This window comes from Oncorhynchus masou, chromosome 22, assembly GCF_036934945.1.
Source record: "Oncorhynchus masou masou isolate Uvic2021 chromosome 22, UVic_Omas_1.1, whole genome shotgun sequence".
Taxonomy (NCBI): Eukaryota; Metazoa; Chordata; class Actinopteri; order Salmoniformes; family Salmonidae; genus Oncorhynchus; species Oncorhynchus masou.
The window spans coordinates 21,721,081-21,743,194 of record NC_088233.1 but is presented as its reverse complement, the minus strand read 5'-3'; the positions used below and the strand labels follow the sequence as shown (position 1 = coordinate 21,743,194).

At 46.3% G+C, this 22,114-nt stretch overlaps 1 protein-coding gene across 3 annotated transcripts in view; it reads left to right on the top strand.

Moving 5' to 3' along the window:
* The window catches only part of LOC135509179 (ankyrin repeat and BTB/POZ domain-containing protein 3-B-like), a 134,204-nt gene extending 116,422 nt beyond the window's left edge, over positions 1–17,782 (top strand). For 2 of the 3 annotated variants that reach the window (XM_064929611.1, XM_064929610.1), the window contains 4 exons: positions 13,758–13,839; positions 14,050–14,118; positions 15,345–15,458; positions 16,104–17,782. In XM_064929611.1, the coding sequence (XP_064785683.1) occupies positions 13,758–13,839; positions 14,050–14,118; positions 15,345–15,458; positions 16,104–16,313 (475 nt within the window). In that variant the 3' untranslated portion in view covers positions 16,314–17,782. The other variant, XM_064929613.1, reaches the window with a different exon arrangement.
* The last annotated feature ends 4,332 nt before the right edge of the window (positions 17,783–22,114 follow it).

Here is a 22,114-nt window from a genome sequence, read left to right as displayed (position 1 = left end):
AACTATCCTTACATAACTCCTGTTCCCAACTACCCTTACATAACTCCTGTCCCCAACTACCCTTTCATAACTCCTGTTCCCAACTACCCATAGATAACTCCTGTCCCCAACTACCCTGACATAACTCCTGTCCCCAACTACCCTTACATAACTCCTGTCCCCAACTACCCTTACATAACTCCTGTCCCCAACTATCCTTACATAACTCCTGTCCCCAACTATCCTTACATAACTCCTGTTCCCAACTACCCTGACATAACTCCTGTTCCCAACTACCCACACATAACTCCTGTCCCCAACTACCCTTACATAACTCCTGTTCCCAACTACCCATACATAACTCCTGTCCCCAACTACCCTTACATAACTCCTGTCCCCAACTACCCTTACATAACTCCTGTCCCCAACTATCCTTACATAACTCCTGTCCCCAACTATCCTTACATAACTCCTGTTCCCAACTACCCTGACATAACTCCTGTTCCCAACTACCCACACATAACTCCTGTCCCCAACTACCCTTACATAACTCCTGTCCCCAATACCCGTACTTACTCCTGTCCCCAACTACCCTTACATAACTCCTGTCCCCAACTACCCATACACAACTCCTGTCCCCAACTACCCTTACATAAGTCCTGTCCCCAACTATCCTTACATAACTCCTGTCCCCAACTACCTATACATAACTCCTGTCCCAAACTACCCTTACATAACTCCTGTCCCCAACTACCCTTACATAACTCCTGTTCCCAACTACCCATACACAACTCCTGTCCCCAACTACCCTTACATAACTCCTGTCCCCAACTATCCTTACATAACTCCTGTCCACAACTACTCTTACATAACTCCTGTCCCCAACTACCCTTACATAACTCCTGTCCCCAACTACCCATACACAACTCCTGTCCCCAACTACCCTGACATAACTCCTGTCCCCAACTACCCTTACATTACTCCTGTCCCCAACTTCCCTTACATAACTCCTGTCCCCAACTATCCTTACATAACTCCTGTTCCCAACTTCCCTGACATAACTCCTGCCCCAACTACCCACACATAACTCCTGTCCCCGACTACCCTTACATAACTCCTGTTCCCAACTACCCATACATAACTCCTGTCCCCAACTACCCTTACATAACTCCTGTCCCCAACTACCCTTACATAACTCCTGTCCCCAACTACCCTTACATAACTCCTGTCCCCAACTACCCTTATATAACTCCTGTCCCCAACTATCCTTACATAACTCCTGTTCCCAACTACCCTGACATAACTCCTGTCCCCAACTACCCACACATAACTCCTGTCCCCAACTACCCACACATAACTCCTGTCCCCAACTACCCTTACAAAACTCCTGTTCCCAACTACCCATACATAACTCCTGTCCCCAACTACCCTTACATAACTCCTGTCCCCAACTACCCTTAAATAAGTCCTGTTCCCAACTACCCTTACATAACTCCTGTCCCCGACTACCCTTACATAACTCCTCTTCCCAACTACCCATACATAACTCCTGTCCCCAACTACCCTTACATAACTCCTGTCCCCAACTACCCTTACATAACTCCTGTCCCCAACTACCCTTATATAACTCCTGTCCCCAACTATCCTTACATAACTCCTGTTCCCAACTACCCTGACATAACTCCTGTCCCCAACTACCCACACATAACTCCTGTCCCCAACTACCCACACATAACTCCTGTCCCCAACTACCCTTACAAAACTCCTGTTCCCAACTACCCATACATAACTCCTGTCCCCAACTACCCTTACATAACTCCTGTCCCCAACTACCCTTACATAACCCCTGTCCCCAACTATCCTTACATAACTCCTGTCCCCAACTATCCTTACATAACTCCTGTCCCCAACTACCCATACACAACTCCTGTCCCCAACTACCCTTACATAAGTCCTGTCTCCAACTACCCTTACATAACTCATGTCCCCCACTACCCATACACAACTCCTGTCCCCAACTACCCTTACATAACTCCTGTCCCCAACTACCCTTAAATAAGTCCTGTCCCCAACTACCCTTACATAACTCCTGTCCCCAACTACCCTTACATAACTCCTGTCCCCAACTACCCTTACATAACTCCTGTCCCCAACTATCCTTACATAACTCCTGTTCCCAACTACCCTGACATAACTCCTGTCCCCAACTACCCACACATAACTCCTGTCCCCAACTACCCACACATAACTCCTGTCCCCAACTACCCTTTCATAACTCCTGTTCCCAACTACCCATACATAACTCCTGTCCCCAACTACCCTGACATAACTCCTGTCCCCAACTACCCTTAAATAACTCCTGTCCCCAACTACCCTTACATAACTCCTGTCCCCAACTATCCTTACATAACTCCTGTCCCCAACTATCCTTACATAACTCCTGTTCCCAACTACCCTGACATAACTCCTGTTCCCAACTACCCACACATAACTCCTGTCCCCAACTACCCTTACATAACTCCTGTTCCCAACTACCCATACATAACTCCTGTCCCCAACTACCCTTACATAACTCCTGTCCCCAACTACCCACACATAACTCCTGTCCCCAACTATCCTTACATAACTCCTGTCCCCAACTACCCTTACATAACTCCTGTCCCCAACTACCTATACATAACTCCTGTCCCCAACTATCCTTACACAACTCCTGTCCCCAACTACCCTTACATAACTCCTGTCCCCAACTACCTATACATAACTGCTGCCCCCAACTACCCTTACACAACTCCTGTCCCCAACTATCCTTACATATCTCCTGTCCCCAACTACCCATACACAACTCCTGTCCCCAACTACCCTTACATAACTCCTGTCCCCAACTACCCTTACATAACTCCTGTCCCCAACTACTCTTGCATAACTCCTGTCCCCAACTACCCTTACATAACTCCTGTCCTCAACTACCCTTACATAACTCCTGTCCCCAACTACCCTTACACAACTCCTGTCCCCAATTACCCGTACATAACTCCTGTCCCCAACTACCCTTACATAACTCCTGTCCCCAACTACCCTTACACAACTCCTGTCCCCAACTACCCTTACATAACTCCTGTCCCCAACTACCCTTACATAACTCCTGTCCCCAACTACCCATACACAACTCCTGTCCCCAACTATCCTTACATAACTCCTGTCCCCAACTACCCATACATAACTCCTGTCCCCAACTACCCATACATAACCCCTGTTCCCAACTACCCTTACATAACTCCTGTCCCCAACTACCCTTACATAACTCCTGTCCCCAACTACCCATACACAACTCCTATCCCCAACTACCCTTACATAACTACTGTCCCCAACTATCCTTACATAACTCCTGTCCACAACTACTCTTACATAACTCCTGTCCCCAACTACCCTTACATAACTCCTGTCCCCAACTACCCATACACAACTCCTGTCCCCAACGACCCTTACATAACTCCTGTCCCCAACTACCCTTACATAACTCCTGTCCCCAACTACCCTTATATAACTCCTGTCCCCAACTATCCTTACATAACTCCTGTTCCCAACTACCCTTACATAACTCCTGTCCCCAACTACCCTTAAATAAGTCCTGTTCCCAACTACCCTTACATAACTCCTGTCTCCAACTACCCTTACATAACTCATGTCCCCCACTACCCATACACAACTCCTGTCCCCAACTACCCTTACATAACTCCTGTCCCCAACTACCCTTAAATAAGTCCTGTTCCCAACTACCCTTACATAACTCCTGTCCCCAACTACCCTTACATAACTCCTGTCCCCAACTACCCTTACATAACTCCTGTCCCCAACTATCCTTACATAACTCCTGTTCCCAACTACCCTGACATAACTCCTGTCCCCAACTACCCACACATAACTCCTGTCCCCAACTACCCTTACATAACTCCTGTCCCCAACTACCCTTACATAACTCCTGTCCCCAACTATCCTTACATAACTCCTGTCCCCAACTACCCTTACATAACTCCTGTCCCCAACTATCCTTACATAACTCCTGTCCCCAACTATCCTTACATAACTCCTGTTCCCAACTACCCTGACATAACTCCTGTCCCCAACTACCCACACATAACTCCTGTCCCCAACTACCCTTACATAACTCCTGTCCCCAACTACCCTTACATAACTCCTGTCCCCAACTATCCTTACATAACTCCTGTCCCCAACTACCCTTACATAACTCCTGTCCCCAACTACCCTGACATAACTCCTGTTCCCAACTACCCACACATAACTCCTGTCCCCAACTACCCTTACATAACTCCTGTTCCCAACTACCCATACATAACTCCTGTCCCCAACTACCCTTACATAACTCCTGTCCCCAACTACCGTTACATAACTCCTGTCCCCAACTATCCTTACATAACTCCTGTCCCCAACTATCCTTACATAACTCCTGTTCCCAACTACCCTGACATAACTCCTGTTCCCAACTACCCACACATAACTCCTGTCCCCAACTACCCTTACATAACTCCTGTCCCCAATACCCGTACTTAACTCCTGTCCCCAACTACCCTTACATAACTCCTGTCCCCAACTACCCATACACAACTCCTGTCCCCAACTACCCTTACATAAGTCCTGTCCCCAACTATCCTTACATAACTCCTGTCCCCAACTACCTATACATAACTCCTGTCCCCAACTACCCTTACATAACTCCTGTCCCCAACTACCCATACACAACTCCTGTTCCCAACTACCCTTACATAACTCCTGTCCCCAACTACCCTTACATAAGTCCTGTTCCCAACTACCCTTACATAACTCCTGTCCCAAACTACCCTTACATAACTCCTGTCCCCAACTACCCTTACATAACTCCTGTCCCCAACTACCCATACACAACTCCTGTCCCCAACTACCCTTACATAACTCCTGTCCCCAACTATCCTTACATAACTCCTGTCCACAACTACTCTTACATAACTCCTGTCCCCAACTACCCTTACATAACTCCTGTCCCCAACTACCCATACACAACTCCTGTCCCCAACTACCCTGACATAACTCCTGTCCCCAACTACCCTTACATTACTCCTGTCCCCAACTTCCCTTACATAACTCCTGTCCCCAACTATCCTTACATAACTCCTGTTCCCAACTTCCCTGACATAACTCCTGCCCCAACTACCCACACATAACTCCTGTCCCCGACTACCCTTACATAACTCCTGTTCCCAACTACCCATACATAACTCCTGTCCCCAACTACCCTTACATAACTCCTGTCCCCAACTACCCTTACATAACTCCTGTCCCCAACTACCCTTACATAACTCCTGTCCCCAACTACCCTTATATAACTCCTGTCCCCAACTACCCACACATAACTCCTGTCCCCAACTACCCTTACAAAACTCCTGTTCCCAACTACCCATACATAACTCCTGTCCCCAACTACCCTTACATAACTCCTGTCCCCAACTACCCTTAAATAAGTCCTGTTCCCAACTACCCTTACATAACTCCTGTCCCCGACTACCCTTACATAACTCCTGTTCCCAACTACCCATACATAACTCCTGTCCCCAACTACCCTTACATAACTCCTGTCCCCAACTACCCTTACATAACTCCTGTCCCCAACTACCCTTATATAACTCCTGTCCCCAACTATCCTTACATAACTCCTGTTCCCAACTACCCTGACATAACTCCTGTCCCCAACTACCCACACATAACTCCTGTCCCCAACTACCCACACATAACTCCTGTCCCCAACTACCCTTACAAAACTCCTGTTCCCAACTACCCATACATAACTCCTGTCCCCAACTACCCTTACATAACTCCTGTCCCCAACTACCCTTACATAACCCCTGTCCCCAACTATCCTTACATAACTCCTGTCCCCAACTATCCTTACATAACTCCTGTCCCCAACTACCCATACACAACTCCTGTCCCCAACTACCCTTACATAAGTCCTGTCTCCAACGACCCTTACATAACTCATGTCCCCCACTACCCATACACAACTCCTGTCCCCAACTACCCTTACATAACTCCTGTCCCCAACTACCCTTAAATAAGTCCTGTTCCCAACTACCCTTACATAACTCCTGTCCCCAACTACCCTTACATAACTCCTGTCCCCAACTACCCTTACATAACTCCTGTCCCCAACTATCCTTACATAACTCCTGTTCCCAACTACCCTGACATAACTCCTGTCCCCAACTACCCACACATAACTCCTGTCCCCAACTACCCACACATAACTCCTGTCCCCAACTACCCTTTCATAACTCCTGTTCCCAACTACCCATACATAACTCCTGTCCCCAACTACCCTGACATAACTCCTGTCCCCAACTACCCTTACATAACTCCTGTCCCCAACTACCCTTACATAACTCCTGTCCCCAACTATCCTTACATAACTCCTGTCCCCAACTATCCTTACATAACTCCTGTTCCCAACTACCCTGACATAACTCCTGTTCCCAACTACCCACACATAACTCCTGTCCCCAACTACCCTTACATAACTCCTGTTCCCAACTACCCATACATAACTCCTGTCCCCAACTACCCTTACATAACTCCTGTCCCCAACTACCCTTACATAACTCCTGTCCCCAACTATCCTTACATAACTCCTGTCCCCAACTATCCTTACATAACTCCTGTTCCCAACTACCCTGACATAACTCCTGTTCCCAACTACCCACACATAACTCCTGTCCCCAACTACCCTTACATAACTCCTGTCCCCAACTATCCTTACATAACTCCTGTCCCCAACTATCCTTACATAACTCCTGTTCCCAACTACCCTGACATAACTCCTGTCCCCAACTACCCACACATAACTCCTGTCCCCAACTACCCACACATAACTCCTGTCCCCAACTACCCTTACAAAACTCCTGTTCCCAACTACCCATACATAACTCCTGTCCCCAACTACCCTTACATAACTCCTGTCCCCAACTACCCTTAAATAAGTCCTGTTCCCAACTACCCTTACATAACTCCTGTCCCCGACTACCCTTACATAACTCCTGTTCCCAACTACCCATACATAACTCCTGTCCCCAACTACCCTTACATAACTCCTGTCCCCAACTACCCTTACATAACTCCTGTCCCCAACTACCCTTATATAACTCCTGTCCCCAACTATCCTTACATAACTCCTGTTCCCAACTACCCTGACATAACTCCTGTCCCCAACTACCCACACATAACTCCTGTCCCCAACTACCCACACATAACTCCTGTCCCCAACTACCCTTACAAAACTCCTGTTCCCAACTACCCATACATAACTCCTGTCCCCAACTACCCTTACATAACTCCTGTCCCCAACTACCCTTACATAACCCCTGTCCCCAACTATCCTTACATAACTCCTGTCCCCAACTATCCTTACATAACTCCTGTCCCCAACTACCCATACACAACTCCTGTCCCCAACTACCCTTACATAAGTCCTGTCTCCAACTACCCTTACATAACTCATGTCCCCCACTACCCATACACAACTCCTGTCCCCAACTACCCTTACATAACTCCTGTCCCCAACTACCCTTAAATAAGTCCTGTTCCCAACTACCCTTACATAACTCCTGTCCCCAACTACCCTTACATAACTCCTGTCCCCAACTACCCTTACATAACTCCTGTCCCCAACTATCCTTACATAACTCCTGTTCCCAACTACCCTGACATAACTCCTGTCCCCAACTACCCACACATAACTCCTGTCCCCAACTACCCACACATAACTCCTGTCCCCAACTACCCTTTCATAACTCCTGTTCCCAACTACCCATACATAACTCCTGTCCCCAACTACCCTGACATAACTCCTGTCCCCAACTACCCTTACATAACTCCTGTCCCCAACTACCCTTACATAACTCCTGTCCCCAACTATCCTTACATAACTCCTGTCCCCAACTATCCTTACATAACTCCTGTTCCCAACTACCCTGACATAACTCCTGTTCCCAACTACCCACACATAACTCCTGTCCCCAACTACCCTTACATAACTCCTGTTCCCAACTACCCATACATAACTCCTGTCCCCAACTACCCTTACATAACTCCTGTCCCCAACTACCCTTACATAACTCCTGTCCCCAACTATCCTTACATAACTCCTGTCCCCAACTATCCTTACATAACTCCTGTTCCCAACTACCCTGACATAACTCCTGTTCCCAACTACCCACACATAACTCCTGTCCCCAACTACCCTTACATAACTCCTGTCCCCAATACCCGTACTTAACTCCTGTCCCCAACTACCCTTACATAACTCCTGTCCCCAACTACCCATACACAACTCCTGTCCCCAACTACCCTTACATAAGTCCTGTCCCCAACTACCCTTACATAACTCCTGTCCCCAACTACCCATACACAACTCCTGTCCCCAACTACCCTTACATAACTCCTGTCCCCAACTACCCTTACATAAGTCCTGTTCCCAACTACCCTTACATAACTCCTGTCCCAAACTACCCTTACATAACTCCTGTCCCCAACTACGCTTACACAACTCCTGTCCCCAACTACCCATACACAACTCCTGTCCCCTACTACCCATACATAACTCCTGTCCCCAATTACCCTTACACAACTCCTGTCCCCAACTACCCTTACATAACTCCTGTCCCCAACTACCCTTACATAACTCCTGTCCCCAACTACCCTTACATAACTCCTGTCCCCAACTACCTATACATAACTTCTGTCCCCAACTACCTACACATAACTCCTGTCCCCAACTACCCTTACATAACTCCTGTCCCCAACTACCCTCACATAACTACTGTCCCCAACTATCCTTACACAACTCCTGTCCCCAACTACCCTTACATAACTCCTGTCCCCAACTATCCTTACATAACTCCTGTCCCCAACTACCTATACATAACTCCTGTCCCCAACGACCCTTACATAACTCCTGTCCCCAACTACCCATACACAACTCCTGTTCCCAACTACCCTTACATAACTCCTGTCCCCAACTACCCTTACATAAGTCCTGTTCCCAACTACCCTTACATAACTCCTGTCCCAAACTACCCTTACATAACTCCTGTCCCCAACTACCCTTACATAACTCCTGTCCACAACTACTCTTACATAACTCCTGTCCCCAACTACCCTTACATAACTCCTGTCCCCAACTACCCATACACAACTCCTGTCCCCAACTACCCTGACATAACTCCTGTCCCCAACTACCCTTACATTACTCCTGCCCCAACTACCCACACATAACTCCTGTCCCCGACTACCCTTACATAACTCCTGTTCCCAACTACCCATACATAACTCCTGTCCCCAACTACCCTTACATAACTCCTGTCCCCAACTACCCTTACATAACTCCTGTCCCCAACTATCCTTACATAACTCCTGTCCCCAACTATCCTTACATAACTCCTGTCCCCAACTACCCATACACAACTCCTGTCCCCAACTACCCTTACATAACTCCTGTCCCCAACTATCCTTACACAACTCCTGTCCCCAACTACCCTTACACAACTCCTGTTCCCAACTACCCTTACATAACTCCTGTCCCCAACTACCCTTACATAACTCCTGTCCCCAACTACCCTTACATAACTCCTGTCCCCAACTATCCTTACATAACTCCTGTCCCCAACTACCCTTACATAACTCCTGTCCCCAACTACCTATACATAACTCCTGTCCCCAACTATCCTGTCCCCAACTCCTGTCCCCAACTACCCTTACATAACTCCTGCCCCCAACTACCCTTACATAACTCCTGTCCCCAACTACCCATACACAACTCCTGTCCCCAACTACCCTTACATAACTCCTGTCCCCAACTACCCTTACATAACTCCTGTCCCCAACTACCCTTACATAACTCCTGTCCCCAACTATCCTTACATAACTCCTGCCCCCAACTACCCTTACATAACTCCTGTCCCCAACTACCTATACATAACTCCTGTCCCCAACTATCCTTACACAACTCCTGTTCCCAAACTACCCTTACATAACTCCTGCCCCCAACTACCCTTACATAACTCCTGTCCCCAACTACCCATACACAACTCCTGTCCCCAACTACCCTTACATAACTCCTGTCCCCAACTACCCTTACATAAGTCCTGTTCCCAACTACCCTTACATAACTCCTGTCCCAAACTACCCTTACATAACTCCTGTCCCCAACTACTCTTACACAACTCCTGTCCCCAACTACCCATACACAACTCCTGTCCCCAACTACCCTTACATAACTCCTGTCCCCAACTACCCTTACATAACTCCTGTCCCCAACTACCCTTACATAACTCCTGTCCCCAACTATCCTTACATAACTCCTGTCCCCAACTACCCTTACATAACTCCTGTCCCCAACTACCTATACATAACTCCTGTCCCCAACTATCCTTACACAACTTCTGTCCCCAACTACCCTTACATAACTCCTGCCCCCAACTACCCTTACATAACTCCTGTCCCCAACTACCCATACACAACTCCTGTCCCCAACTACCCTTACATAACTCCTGCCCCCAACTACCCTTACATAACTCCTGTCCCCAACTACCCATACACAACTCCTGTCCCCAACTACCCTTACATAACTCCTGTCCCCAATTACCCTTACACAACTCCTGTCCCCAACTACCTATACATATCTCCTGTCCCCAACTACCCTTACATAACTCCTGTCCCCAACTACCCTTACATAACTCCTGTCCCCAACTTCCTATACATAACTCCTGTTCCCAACTACCCTTACATAACTCCTGTCCCCAACTACCCTTACATAACTCCTGTCCCCAACTACCTATACATAACTCCTTTCCCCAACTACCTATACATAACTCCTATCTCCAACTACCTATACATAACTCCTGTCCCCAACTACCTATACAAAACTCCTGTCCCCAACTACCCATACACAACTCCTGTCCCCAACTACCCATACATAACTCCTGTCCCCAACTACCCTTACATAACTCCTGTCCCCAACTACCCTTACATAACTCCTGTCCCCAACTATCCTTACATAACTCCTGTCCCCAACTACCCTCACATAACTCCTGTCCCCAACTACCTATACATAACTCCTGTCCCCAACTACCTATACATAACTCCTGTCCCCAACTACCCTTACATAACTCCTGTCCCCAACGACCCATACATAACTCCTGTCTCCATCAATCAAATGTATTTATCAAGCCTTTTTTTTACATCAGCAGATGTCACAAAGTGCTATACAGAAACCCAGCCTAAAACCCCAAACAGCAAGCAATACAGATGCAGAAACAGGGTGGCTCGGAAAAACTCCCTAGAAAGGCAGGAACCTAGGAAGAAACCTAGAGAGGAACCAGGCTCTGGGAGGTGGCCAGTCCTCTTCAGGCTGTGCTGGTTGGAGATTATAACATTACATAGCCATTATGGCCAGAGGAGGAGAGAGAGAGATGGGAGAATTTGGGGGAACATATTTAAGTTCACACAGGACACCAGATAGGACAAGAGAATTACACCAGATAGGTCTAGAGAATTACACCAGATAGAACAAGAGAATTACACCCGATACGACAAGAGAATTACACCAGATAGAACAAGAGAATTACACCAGATAGAACAAGAGAAATACACCAGATAGAACAAGAGAATTACACCAGATAGAACAAGAGAATTACACCAGATAGAACAAGAGAAATACACCAGATAGAACAAGAGAATTACACCAGATAGAACAAGAGAAATACACCAGATAGAACAAGATAATTACACCAGATAGAACAAGAGAATTACATCAGATAGAACAAGAGAATTACACCAGATAGAACTAGATAATTACACCAGATAGAACAAGAGAATTACACCAGATAGAACAAGAGAATTACACCAGATAGAACAAGAGAATTACACCAGATAGAACAGATTGACCCTAGCCCCCCGGCACTGCGAAGAGACACACAAAGGTACAGAGATACGCATACATTGCGATATTGTTTTATGGTGGTATTAAACATTTTGTATTGTAGATATGTAGTGGTGTAATAATGTTATATGATGTACTGTTTTATATTTTGTTTCGTATGTAATGTAAGTGCTTTAATATGTTTGGACCCCAGGAAGAGTATCCTGGGGGGGATCCTTAATAAATTCAAAATACTATTGCAGCATAGATACTGGAGGCTGTGACTGTGGCCCTGTCCGACGATACTCCCGGACAGGGCTAACCAGGCAGGATATAACTCCACCCACTTTGCTCCCACACCACTTGAGGGATATGAACAGACCACCAACTTACTACCCTGAGACAAGGCTGAGTATAGCCCACAAAGATTTCCTCCACCTGAGGGGGCGCAAAACTGGACAGGAAGATCACGTTAGTGACTCGAGATGAGTCTTCAGTAAAGACTTGGGTCGAGACCGAGTCTGCGTCTCTCACATGGATAGGCAGACCATTCCATAAAAACTGAGCTTGATAGGAGAAAGCCCTGCCTCCAGCTGTTTGGTTAGAAATTCTAAAGACAGTAAGATGGCCTGCGTCTTGTGACTGTAGCGAATGTGTAGGTATGTGCGGCAAGACCAAATCGGAATGATACTGTAGGTAGGAGCAAGCCCACGCAATAGCAGTAAAACCTTGAAATCATCCCTGGGCTTAACAGGAAGCCAATGTAGAGGCTAGCATTGGAGTAATATGATAACATTTTGGGGTTGTAGTCAAGAGCTAACAGCTGTGTTTAGCACTAACTGAAGTTTATTAAGTGCTTTATCCAGGTAGCCAGAGAGTATAGCATTGCAGTAATGTCATCTAAAAGTGACAAAAGCATGGATTACTTTTTCTGAATCATTTTTGGACAAAACGTTTCAGTTTTTTGCAACGTTATGAAGATGGGAAAAGCTGCCCATAAAATATTCTTGATATGTTCGTCAAAAGAGAGATCAGGGTCCAGAATAATGCCGAGGTCCTCATTTGAGACGACTGTACAACCATCAAGATTAATTGTCAGATCAAACTGCAGATCTCTTTGTTTCTTGGGACCTAGAACTAGGATCTCTGTTTTGTCTGAGTTTCAAAGTAATACATTTGCCGCCATCCACTTCCTTATGTCTGAAACACAGGCTTCCAGGGTAGGCAATTTTGGTGCCTTCCTTGCCTTTCCTTCCAGTTCTCTGCTGCCAATGACTGGAACGAATTGCAAAAATCTCTGAATCTGGAGTCTTTTATCTCTCTCTCTCTAACTTTAAGCATCAGCTGTCAGAGCAGCTTACCGATCACTGTACCTGTACACAGCCAATCTGTAAATAGCCCACCTGACTACCTCATCCCCATATTATTACTTACCCTCTTGCTCTTTTGCACCCCAGTATCTCTACTTGCACATCATCATCTGCACATATATCACTCCAGTTTTAATGCTAAGTTGGAATTATTTTCGGCTCTATGGCCTATTTATTGCCAACCTCCCTACTCTTCTACATTTGCACACACTGTACATAGATCTTTCTATTTTCCTTTTCTTTTGTGTTATTGACTGTACGTTTGTTTATGTGTAACTCTGTGTTGTTGTTTTTGTCGCACTACTTTGCTTTATCTTGGCCAGGTCGCAGTTGTAGATGAGAACTTGTTCTCAACGGGCCTACCTGGTTAAATAAAGGTGAAATAAAAAAACACAATAAAAATAAATCTATTTTTTGTTCTCTGTCTTTCTTTCTCTCTGCTTAAGGTTTAAGTCTCTACTGGCGAACAGACCAGCTGCTGAAAACACATGTATTGAAATCAGCCACGTCAAATACAACATATTCCTGGTGCGTTCATAGAGAAAATAACTTTTCTGTTTTTCCCTTACAATCTAATCAAATTGATACATGAATCAGACAACGGTGTGATACATTTTCAAAGGGGAATGTTCATACAAAAAATGCCCATATTCTTTCCCATGACAGTGTAAATCCATTGGTAGGTTTGTTGTGTTGTGTGAATGTTGTGTAAACGTCAGTTAATTCGTACTGTTACAGCTGGTGATGCAATACCTCTACTGTGGTGGGACGGAGCATCTGCACATCAGAAACACAGAGGTTATGGAGGTAAGACTGTTAGTCCATTTCCCACGTTGTCAGTCGAGTCATGTTTTCTAAGATGCAATAAGACTTAGACCAATATACAGCTTGTTGAGAGAATGCCAAGAGTGTGCAAAGCTGTCACCGAGGCAAAGGATGGCTACTTTTAAGAATCTAAATATAAAATATATTATGATTTGTTTAACACTTTTTTGGTTACTACATGATTCCATATGTGTTATTTCTTAGTTTTGATGTCTTCACTATTATTCTACAATGTAGAAAATAGTAAAAATAAAGAAAAACCCTTGAATGAGTGGGTGTGTCCAAACTTTTGACTGGTACTGTAGATATATGCATCCGTGTTCATAACCAAATCAAAATCAAATCAAATTTAGTTATATAGCCCTTCGTACATCAGCTGATATCTCAAAGTGCTGTACAGAAACCCAGCCTAAAACCCCAAACAGCAAGCAATGCAGGTGTAGAAGCACGGTGGCTAGGAAAAACTCACAAGAAATGCCAAAACCTAGGAAGAAACCTAGAGAGGAACCAGGCTATGTGGGGTGGCCAGTCCTCTTCTGGCTGTGCCGGGTGGAGATTATAACAGAACATGGCCAAGATGTTCAAATGTTCATAAATGGCCAGCATGGTCCAATAATAATAAGGCAGAACAGTTGAAACTGGAGCAGCAGCACGGCCAGGTGGACTGGGGACAGCAAGGTAGTCCTGAGGCATGGTCCTAGGGCTCAGGTCCTCCGAGAGAGAGAAAGAAAGAGAAAATTAGAAAGAGCACACTTAAATTCGCACAGGACACCGAATAGGACAGGAGAAGTACTCCAGATATAACAAACTGACCCTAGCCCCCCGACACATAAACTACTGCAGCATAAATACTGGAGGCTGAGACAGGAGGGGTCAGGAGACACTGTGGCCCCATCCGAGGACACCCCCGGACAGGGCCAAACAGGAAGGATATAACCCCACCCACTTTGCCAAAGCACAGCCCCCACACCACTAGAGCCCCCATAACCAGTACAATTTAGATACTTCCTGATACAAGGTGGGCAGTCCCAGTTAGTGAAGAGCAGTATTACAGTCCAACAACATGTACTACTTAACCATAATAGGGTCATGTTACCAGCCTGGTGACTGGGCCGAGATCTGTGTCATTGTGACCATACAGCAGGATTAGGCAGCCTAAATAGATATAGGTGCCGGGCTACAATTGTCTTCTTTTCTGGTGTGTGCAGCTGCTGTCAGCGGCCAAGTTCTTCCAGCTGGAAGCACTGCAGAGGCACTGTGAGATCATCTGCTCTAAGAACATCAACACAGAAACCTGTGTGGAGATCTACAGCCACACCAAGGTGAGGAGGTCGAGTTGAGGATGTGTCGTACAGCAGTACAGTGTGGGGGTCTGCTTGTGTATGTCTACTATCTATTCATGCACGTGTGTATGAGGCCGTGGGTGTGAGTTTGTGTGTGTGTGATCATGTGTAAACATACTTGCCTGTGCTTGCCTTCCTGCTTGGTGTTTGTGCCGTTTGCAGTATGCACTGTAGGAATGCATGCAAATAAACATGTTTGATGCACAGATTCTTAAATAGATGTCTCCTTAATTAGTTTGTGCAGCACTGATGAGGGCATAGAAGCCGAAACGTATGCTCCTTTTACAATACAAAATGTTTAATACCACCATACAACAATATCACAATGTATGCGTATGCATGTCTCTGTACCTTTGTGTGTGTCCTTCTACACCTTGCACTTGGAGCTTTTGTATTCTTTTGAGCATGGATTAAATTAAGTATATTATTTTAGCATCTCTGCCTCCTTGAGTTATTCCTTTGTCATGGTTTGAGTGTGAGTAACTTTTGAACTCTACTGATACACAGATTCCTCACGCAGTGTTTGTGTGTGCTTGCTTGTGTGCATTAACAAAAATGTATAGGTTTGGCATCCAACTCAAGCTAGACAACACTCAACTGTTCTCAAACCTTCTGCTCCATCAGTTCCTGGATGTCCCAGATTTGGCTGTCTACATCGAGGGCTACTTCCTGAAAAACATGGTGGTGCTGATTGAGCTGGAGCCCTTCAAAACACTGCTGTACGACACGCCTCCAGACAGTCCCGCCACCAATGTACTCCTGGACCTGGAGAAGACCCTGGGCATCCGCATCCAGTCCATCCACCTGTCCTCCTCCAAGGGCTCCATTGTCTGATTGGTTGATTTATTGAGCTGCTAATGGGACTGGAACTTTCTGTCTGACACCATTGACCCCAGTTCAACACATAGCTGTACTGAACCACACTCAACAGTGACACTTTTAAATTGCTTGCTGTGCTAACACGCCATTGCCATTCTCCTGCAGCCTACTGAGCTTTGGGCCGAGCACTTAGGCAAATGGACAGCGCTGGAACCCCAGATATTGTGATAAGGAGATTTTCATAGGGCTGAAGTAAAGCTGACTCATCACAGCAATAGTGGGACTATATCGCTGAGATGCAGTGAGGGATGTGTGTGTGTGTGTGTGTGTGTGTCTGGAATCATTCGTAAAGCCCCAGTCAACATTACTTCGCTCCTTGACATTAGTCTCCAGACTGCATTCAGACCTGTCATTACTCCACGTGACTACTGGGAAGAATCATTGTTGGTACTTTTCTCAGCATGGTTCTGCAATCCTACATAGCTTTATAGTCTATTTATAACTGGGCCTAGCCAAACTTAACATAAGAGCAGACCTGAGTTCAATATTATTTGAAATAAAATAATTTTAGCATTTGCTCTAGTCTGCCCGGGGTGTCAGATTGGTGCAGTTTGCACTTTTGTGACTATTATATTGGTTCCATTGTGCCAGGCAAGCTCAATCACGCCTAGATAAAGTATTTAACATGATTTCAAATAGTATTTGAACCCTGGTCTGCTACATGTAAAAGTGATATGTGGATATACTGTATGTCATGTGGTAGTATGTTTTAAGGGAGTCATGCAAAGGAGAGAGGTATTGGGAAATTCTTCAAGCTACGTTTGTGAAAGCTGGAAAACAGTAAACACATTTCCTTCCTTCATCCACTGTTAGAACTGTGTAAATATTGTGAATAAAACACAGAGCTTTGGCTCCTCTTGTAAGTTAATGTATATATCCTACAGATGTTTCTTCTTCTCATGCGTCTACTCATTGGATATGGCTTTATAAAATGTTGTTCTTTTCAATGTGTTATCGTTCTGTATGTTTCAAGTTGCATGTCATGAGAATGACTGTTTTGCTGGTGTTCAGTTTGGTTTAAGAGTGGCATGAGACTTTAAGAGTGGAAGCAGGAACGGTATTGAGGAGCGATATTGTCAGCATGTGTCTCTAAATGTGTAGACGTGTACTGGTGTCTTCATTTCAGGAGAGAACGGTTATGGCCCTGTATTCAAAAAGCGTCTCTGAGTGGGAGTGCTGATCTAGAATCAGGTCCCCCTGTCTATAATCACATTCATTATGATCTAAAAGGATAAAACTGATCCAGCACGCCTACTCTGAGACACTTTATGGATAGAGGCCTAGTTCAAAAGATGATCAGGGTCTATCCTAAACCGGAGAAGCGTCATCTGTTGTGTTTTCCAGACATTGTGAAACTACATGTAAATGTGTGACTTAATATCCGTTTCCTCCATAAAGATTAATATAAAGAATGATATGAATCCTCCATAGATATCAACTGGTTTTCTTGTCTCGAACAACAATCTCAACGATTTTTCCACTGTGAAACCTTAGTAAATGGTCTCCAGTTGTTGTTGGGACCTATGGATTTACCCTCTGGTGTTCTGTCATTAGCTGGATCCCTCATGGCGGAAGGTTTGGGAGTGGTCATGTGACATCACACACTTCACAAGCTGTACTACAGAGAATAAATTACCTTTAGGTTGGATCCCAATTGTCCACCCTTCTCCCAAAGTGTGCACTTGCATACTTCCAGTCATGGATCTCCTTCTCTCTCTCGGAGGACCTGAGCCCCAGGACCATGCCCCAGGACTACCTGACATGATGACTCCTTGCTGTCCCCAGTCCACCTGGCCGTGCTGCTGCTCCAGTTTCAACTGTTCTACCTTATTATTATTCGACCATGCTGGTCATTTATGAACATTTGAACATCTTGGCCATGTTCTGTTATAATCTCCACCCGGCACAGCAGGAAGAGGACTGGCCACCCCACATATGCTCTCTCTAATTCTCTTTCTTTATCTCTCTCGGAGGACCTGAGCCCTAGGACCATGCCCCAGGACTACCTGACATGATGACTCCTTGCTGTCCCCAGTCCACCTGGCCGTGCTGCTGCTCCAGTTTCAACTGTTCTGCCTTATTATTATTCAACCATGCTGGTCATTTATGAACATTTGAACATCTTGGCCATGTTCTGTTATAATCTCTACCCGGCACAGCCAGAAGAGGACTGGCCACCCCACATAGCCTGGTTCCTCTAGGTTTCTTCCTAGGTTTTGGCCTTTCTAGGGAGTTTTTCCTAGCCACCGTGCTTCTACACCTGCATTGCTTGCTGTTTTGGGTTTTAGGCTGGGTTTCTGTACAGCACTTTGAGATATCAGCTGATGTACAAAGGGCTATATAAATAAATTTGATTTGATTTGATTTGATGGATTTCACAGTGGTGGAAACTCCCTTCAGCCAATAGTTACACCAATCCAACTGTTTTAAATCCATGACAGGGAGTGTTCAAGTGCGGTCGGAAAAACAGGGAGAAGGTTGGAAAATCGGGATGTAGCCTTAGACTACAATCCTGACAACTTTGTCTAGCTGCTAGGGAAAGGGGGATACGTAGTCACTTGTACAATGGAATGCATTCAACTGTAATGATTCTTCTGCATTTAACCCAACCCCTCTGAATCAGAGATGTGCAGGGGGCTGCCTTAATCAACGTCATCGGCACCCGGGGAGCATTTGTTGTTGGAGGTTAACTGCCTTGCTGAAGGGCAGAACGGCAGATTTTTCCACCTTGCTGGCTCAGGGATTCAAACCAGCAACCTTTTGCTCCTAACCGCTGGGCTACCTGCTACTGTTCAAACTTAACTGTGATCAATAGATATTCATGTCTGTAGCCTAGAATCCAAACTGATATGCTCAGTTTCACTATGGTTTAACTTCATAAAAGGGAGCAAATCAGTTTGGATTCTGGGCTAAGGCTGCCTGACAGTCAGTGAGTCAGTCAGTCAGTCAATCAGTCAGTCATTCAGATCAGACAGAAGAGTTGATGAGGGATGAGGAACAGTCTGTCTGTCTGTCTGTCTGTCTGTCTGTCTGTCTGTCTGTGTCAGTACTGTGGTAGCAGCTAAGTGGGCCTGGCTTGCCAAACAACATGATGAATCACAATCAAATCATTACTCCTGATAGGAATAAGATGACAGGACTTTAATGACACGCCAGGTTAGTTTGATCTGGGGGGTTTTCTACACGCCAGGTTAGTTTGCTCTGGGTTTTTTTTTCTACATGCCAGGTTAGTTTGCTCTGGGGTTTTTTTCTACACGCCAGGTTAGTTTGCTCTGGGTTTTTTTTCTACATGCCAGGTTAGTTTGCTCTGGGGTTTTTTTTCTACACGCCAGGTTTGTTTGCTCTGGGGTTTTTTTTCTACACGCCAGGTTAGTTTGCTCTGGGGGTTTTTCTACACGCCAGGTTAGTTTGCTCTTGTTTTTTTTTCTACATGCCAGGTTAGTTTGCTCTGGGGGGTTTTCTACACGCCAGGTTAGTTTGATCTGGGGGTTTTTCTACACGCCAGGTTAGTTTGCTCTGGGTTTTTTTTTCTACATGCCAGGTTAGTATGCTCTGGTTTTTTTTCTACACGCCAGGTTAGTTTGCTCTGGGTTTTTTTTCTACATGCCAGGTTAGTTTGCTCTGGGTTTTTTTTTCTACACGCCAGGTTTGTTTGCTCTGGGGGTTTTTCTACACGCCAGGTTAGTTTGCTCTGGGTTTTTTTTCTACACGCCAGGTTAGTTTGCTCTGGGGGGTTTTCTACACGCCAGGTTAGTTTGCTCTGGGGGGTTTTTCTACACGCCAGGTTAGTTTGCTCTGGGTTTTTTTTTCTACACGCCAGGTTAGTTTGCTCTGGGTTTTTTTTCTACACGCCAGGTTAGTTTGCTCTGGGGGGGTTTTCTACACGCCAGGTTAGTTTGCTCTGGGGTTTTTTCTACACGCCAGGTTAGTTTGCTCTCGGGGTTTTTCTACACGCCAGGTTAGTTTGCTCTTGGTTTTTTTTCTACATGCCAGGTTAGTTTGCTCTGGGGGGTTTTCTACACGCCAGGTTAGTTTGATCTGGGGGTTTTTCTACACGCCAGGTTAGTTTGCTCTGGTTTTTTTTTTCTACATGCCAGGTTAGTATGCTCTGGGTTTTTTTTCTACACGCCAGATTAGTTTGCTCTGGTTTTTTTTTTCTACATGCCAGGTTAGTTTGCTCTGGGTTTTTTTTCTACACGCCAGGTTAGTTTGCTCTGGGTTTTTTTCTACACGCCAGGTTAGTTTGCTCTGGGGGGTTTTTCTACACGCCAGGTTAGTTTGCTCTGGGGGTTTTTTTCTACATGCCAGGTTAGTTTGCTCTGGGTTTTTTTTTCTACACGCCAGGTTTGTTTGCTCCTGGGGTTTTTTTCTACACGCCAGGTTAGTTTGCTCTGGGTTTTTTTTCTACACGCCAGGTTAGTTTGCTCTGGGGGGGTTTTCTACACGCCAGGTTAATTTGCTCTGGGGGGTTTTTCTACACGCCAGGTTAGTTTGCTCTGGGGGTTTTTTCTACACGCCAGGTTAGTTTGCTCTGGGTTTTTTTTCTACACGCCAGGTTAGTTTGCTCTGGGGGGTTTTCTACATGCCAGGTTAGTTTGCTCTGGGGTTTTTTCTACGCGCCAGGTTAGTTTGCTCTGGGGGGTTTTTCTACACACCAGGTTAGTTTGCTCTGGGGTTTTTTCTACACGCCAGGTTAGTTTGCTCTCGGGGTTTTTCTACACACCAGGTTAGTTTGCTCTGGGGTTTTTTCTACACGCCAGGTTAGTTTGCTCTCGGGGGTTTTTCTACACGCCAGGTTAGTTTGCTCTGGGGGGGGGGGTTTTCTACACGCCAGGTTAGTTTGCTCTGGGGGGGGGGTTCTACATGCCAGGTTAGTTTGCTCTGGGGGGTTTTCTACACACCAGGTTAGTTTGCTCTGGGGGGGTTTTCTACATGCCAGGTTAGTTTGCTCTGGGGTTTTTCTACACGCCAGGTTAGTTTGCCCTGGGGGGGGTTTCTACACGCCAGGTTAGTTTGATCTGGGGGGTTTTCTACACGCCAGGTTAGTTTGCTCTGGGGGGGTTTTCTACACGCCAGGTTAGTTTGCTCTGGGGGTTTTTTTTCTACACACCAGGTTAGTTTGCTCTGGGTTTTTTTTCTACACACGCCAGGTTAGTTAGCTCTGGGGGGTTTTACACTGGAAGCTCCTGGCTGGTTGACGGCTCTGGCAGCTCCTAGCTGACTGACGTGGACCCCACTTCACCATAGTTTTTGTCCGACTCCTCAACCGCCCCCTTGGCCTCTTATGAGCGGTGACCCTCGCCGCCGACCTCGGACTGGGGACCCTCACCACAGGTCTCGAATGGACGGGAGACTCCGGCAGCTCCGGAGTGAAGGACGGCTCTGGCAGCTCCTGGCTGGCTGACGGCTCTGGCAGCTCCTGTCTGGCTGACGGCTCTGGAAGCTCCTGGCTGGTTGACGGCTCTGGCAGCTCCTGGCTGACTGACGGCTCTGGCAGCTCCTGTCTGGCTGACGGCTCTGGAAGCTCCTGGCTGGTTGACGGCTCTGGCAGCTACTGGCTGACTGACGGCTCTGGCAGCTCCTGGCTGGCTGACGGCTCTGGCAGCTCCTGGCTGGCTGACGGCTCTGGCGGCTGCTGGCTGGCGCTGCCGGAGTCTCCCATCCATTCGGGACCTGTGGTGAGGGTCCCCAGTCCGAGGTCGGCGGCGAGGGTCGCCGCTCATAAGAGGCCAAGGGGGCGGTTGAGGAGGCAGACA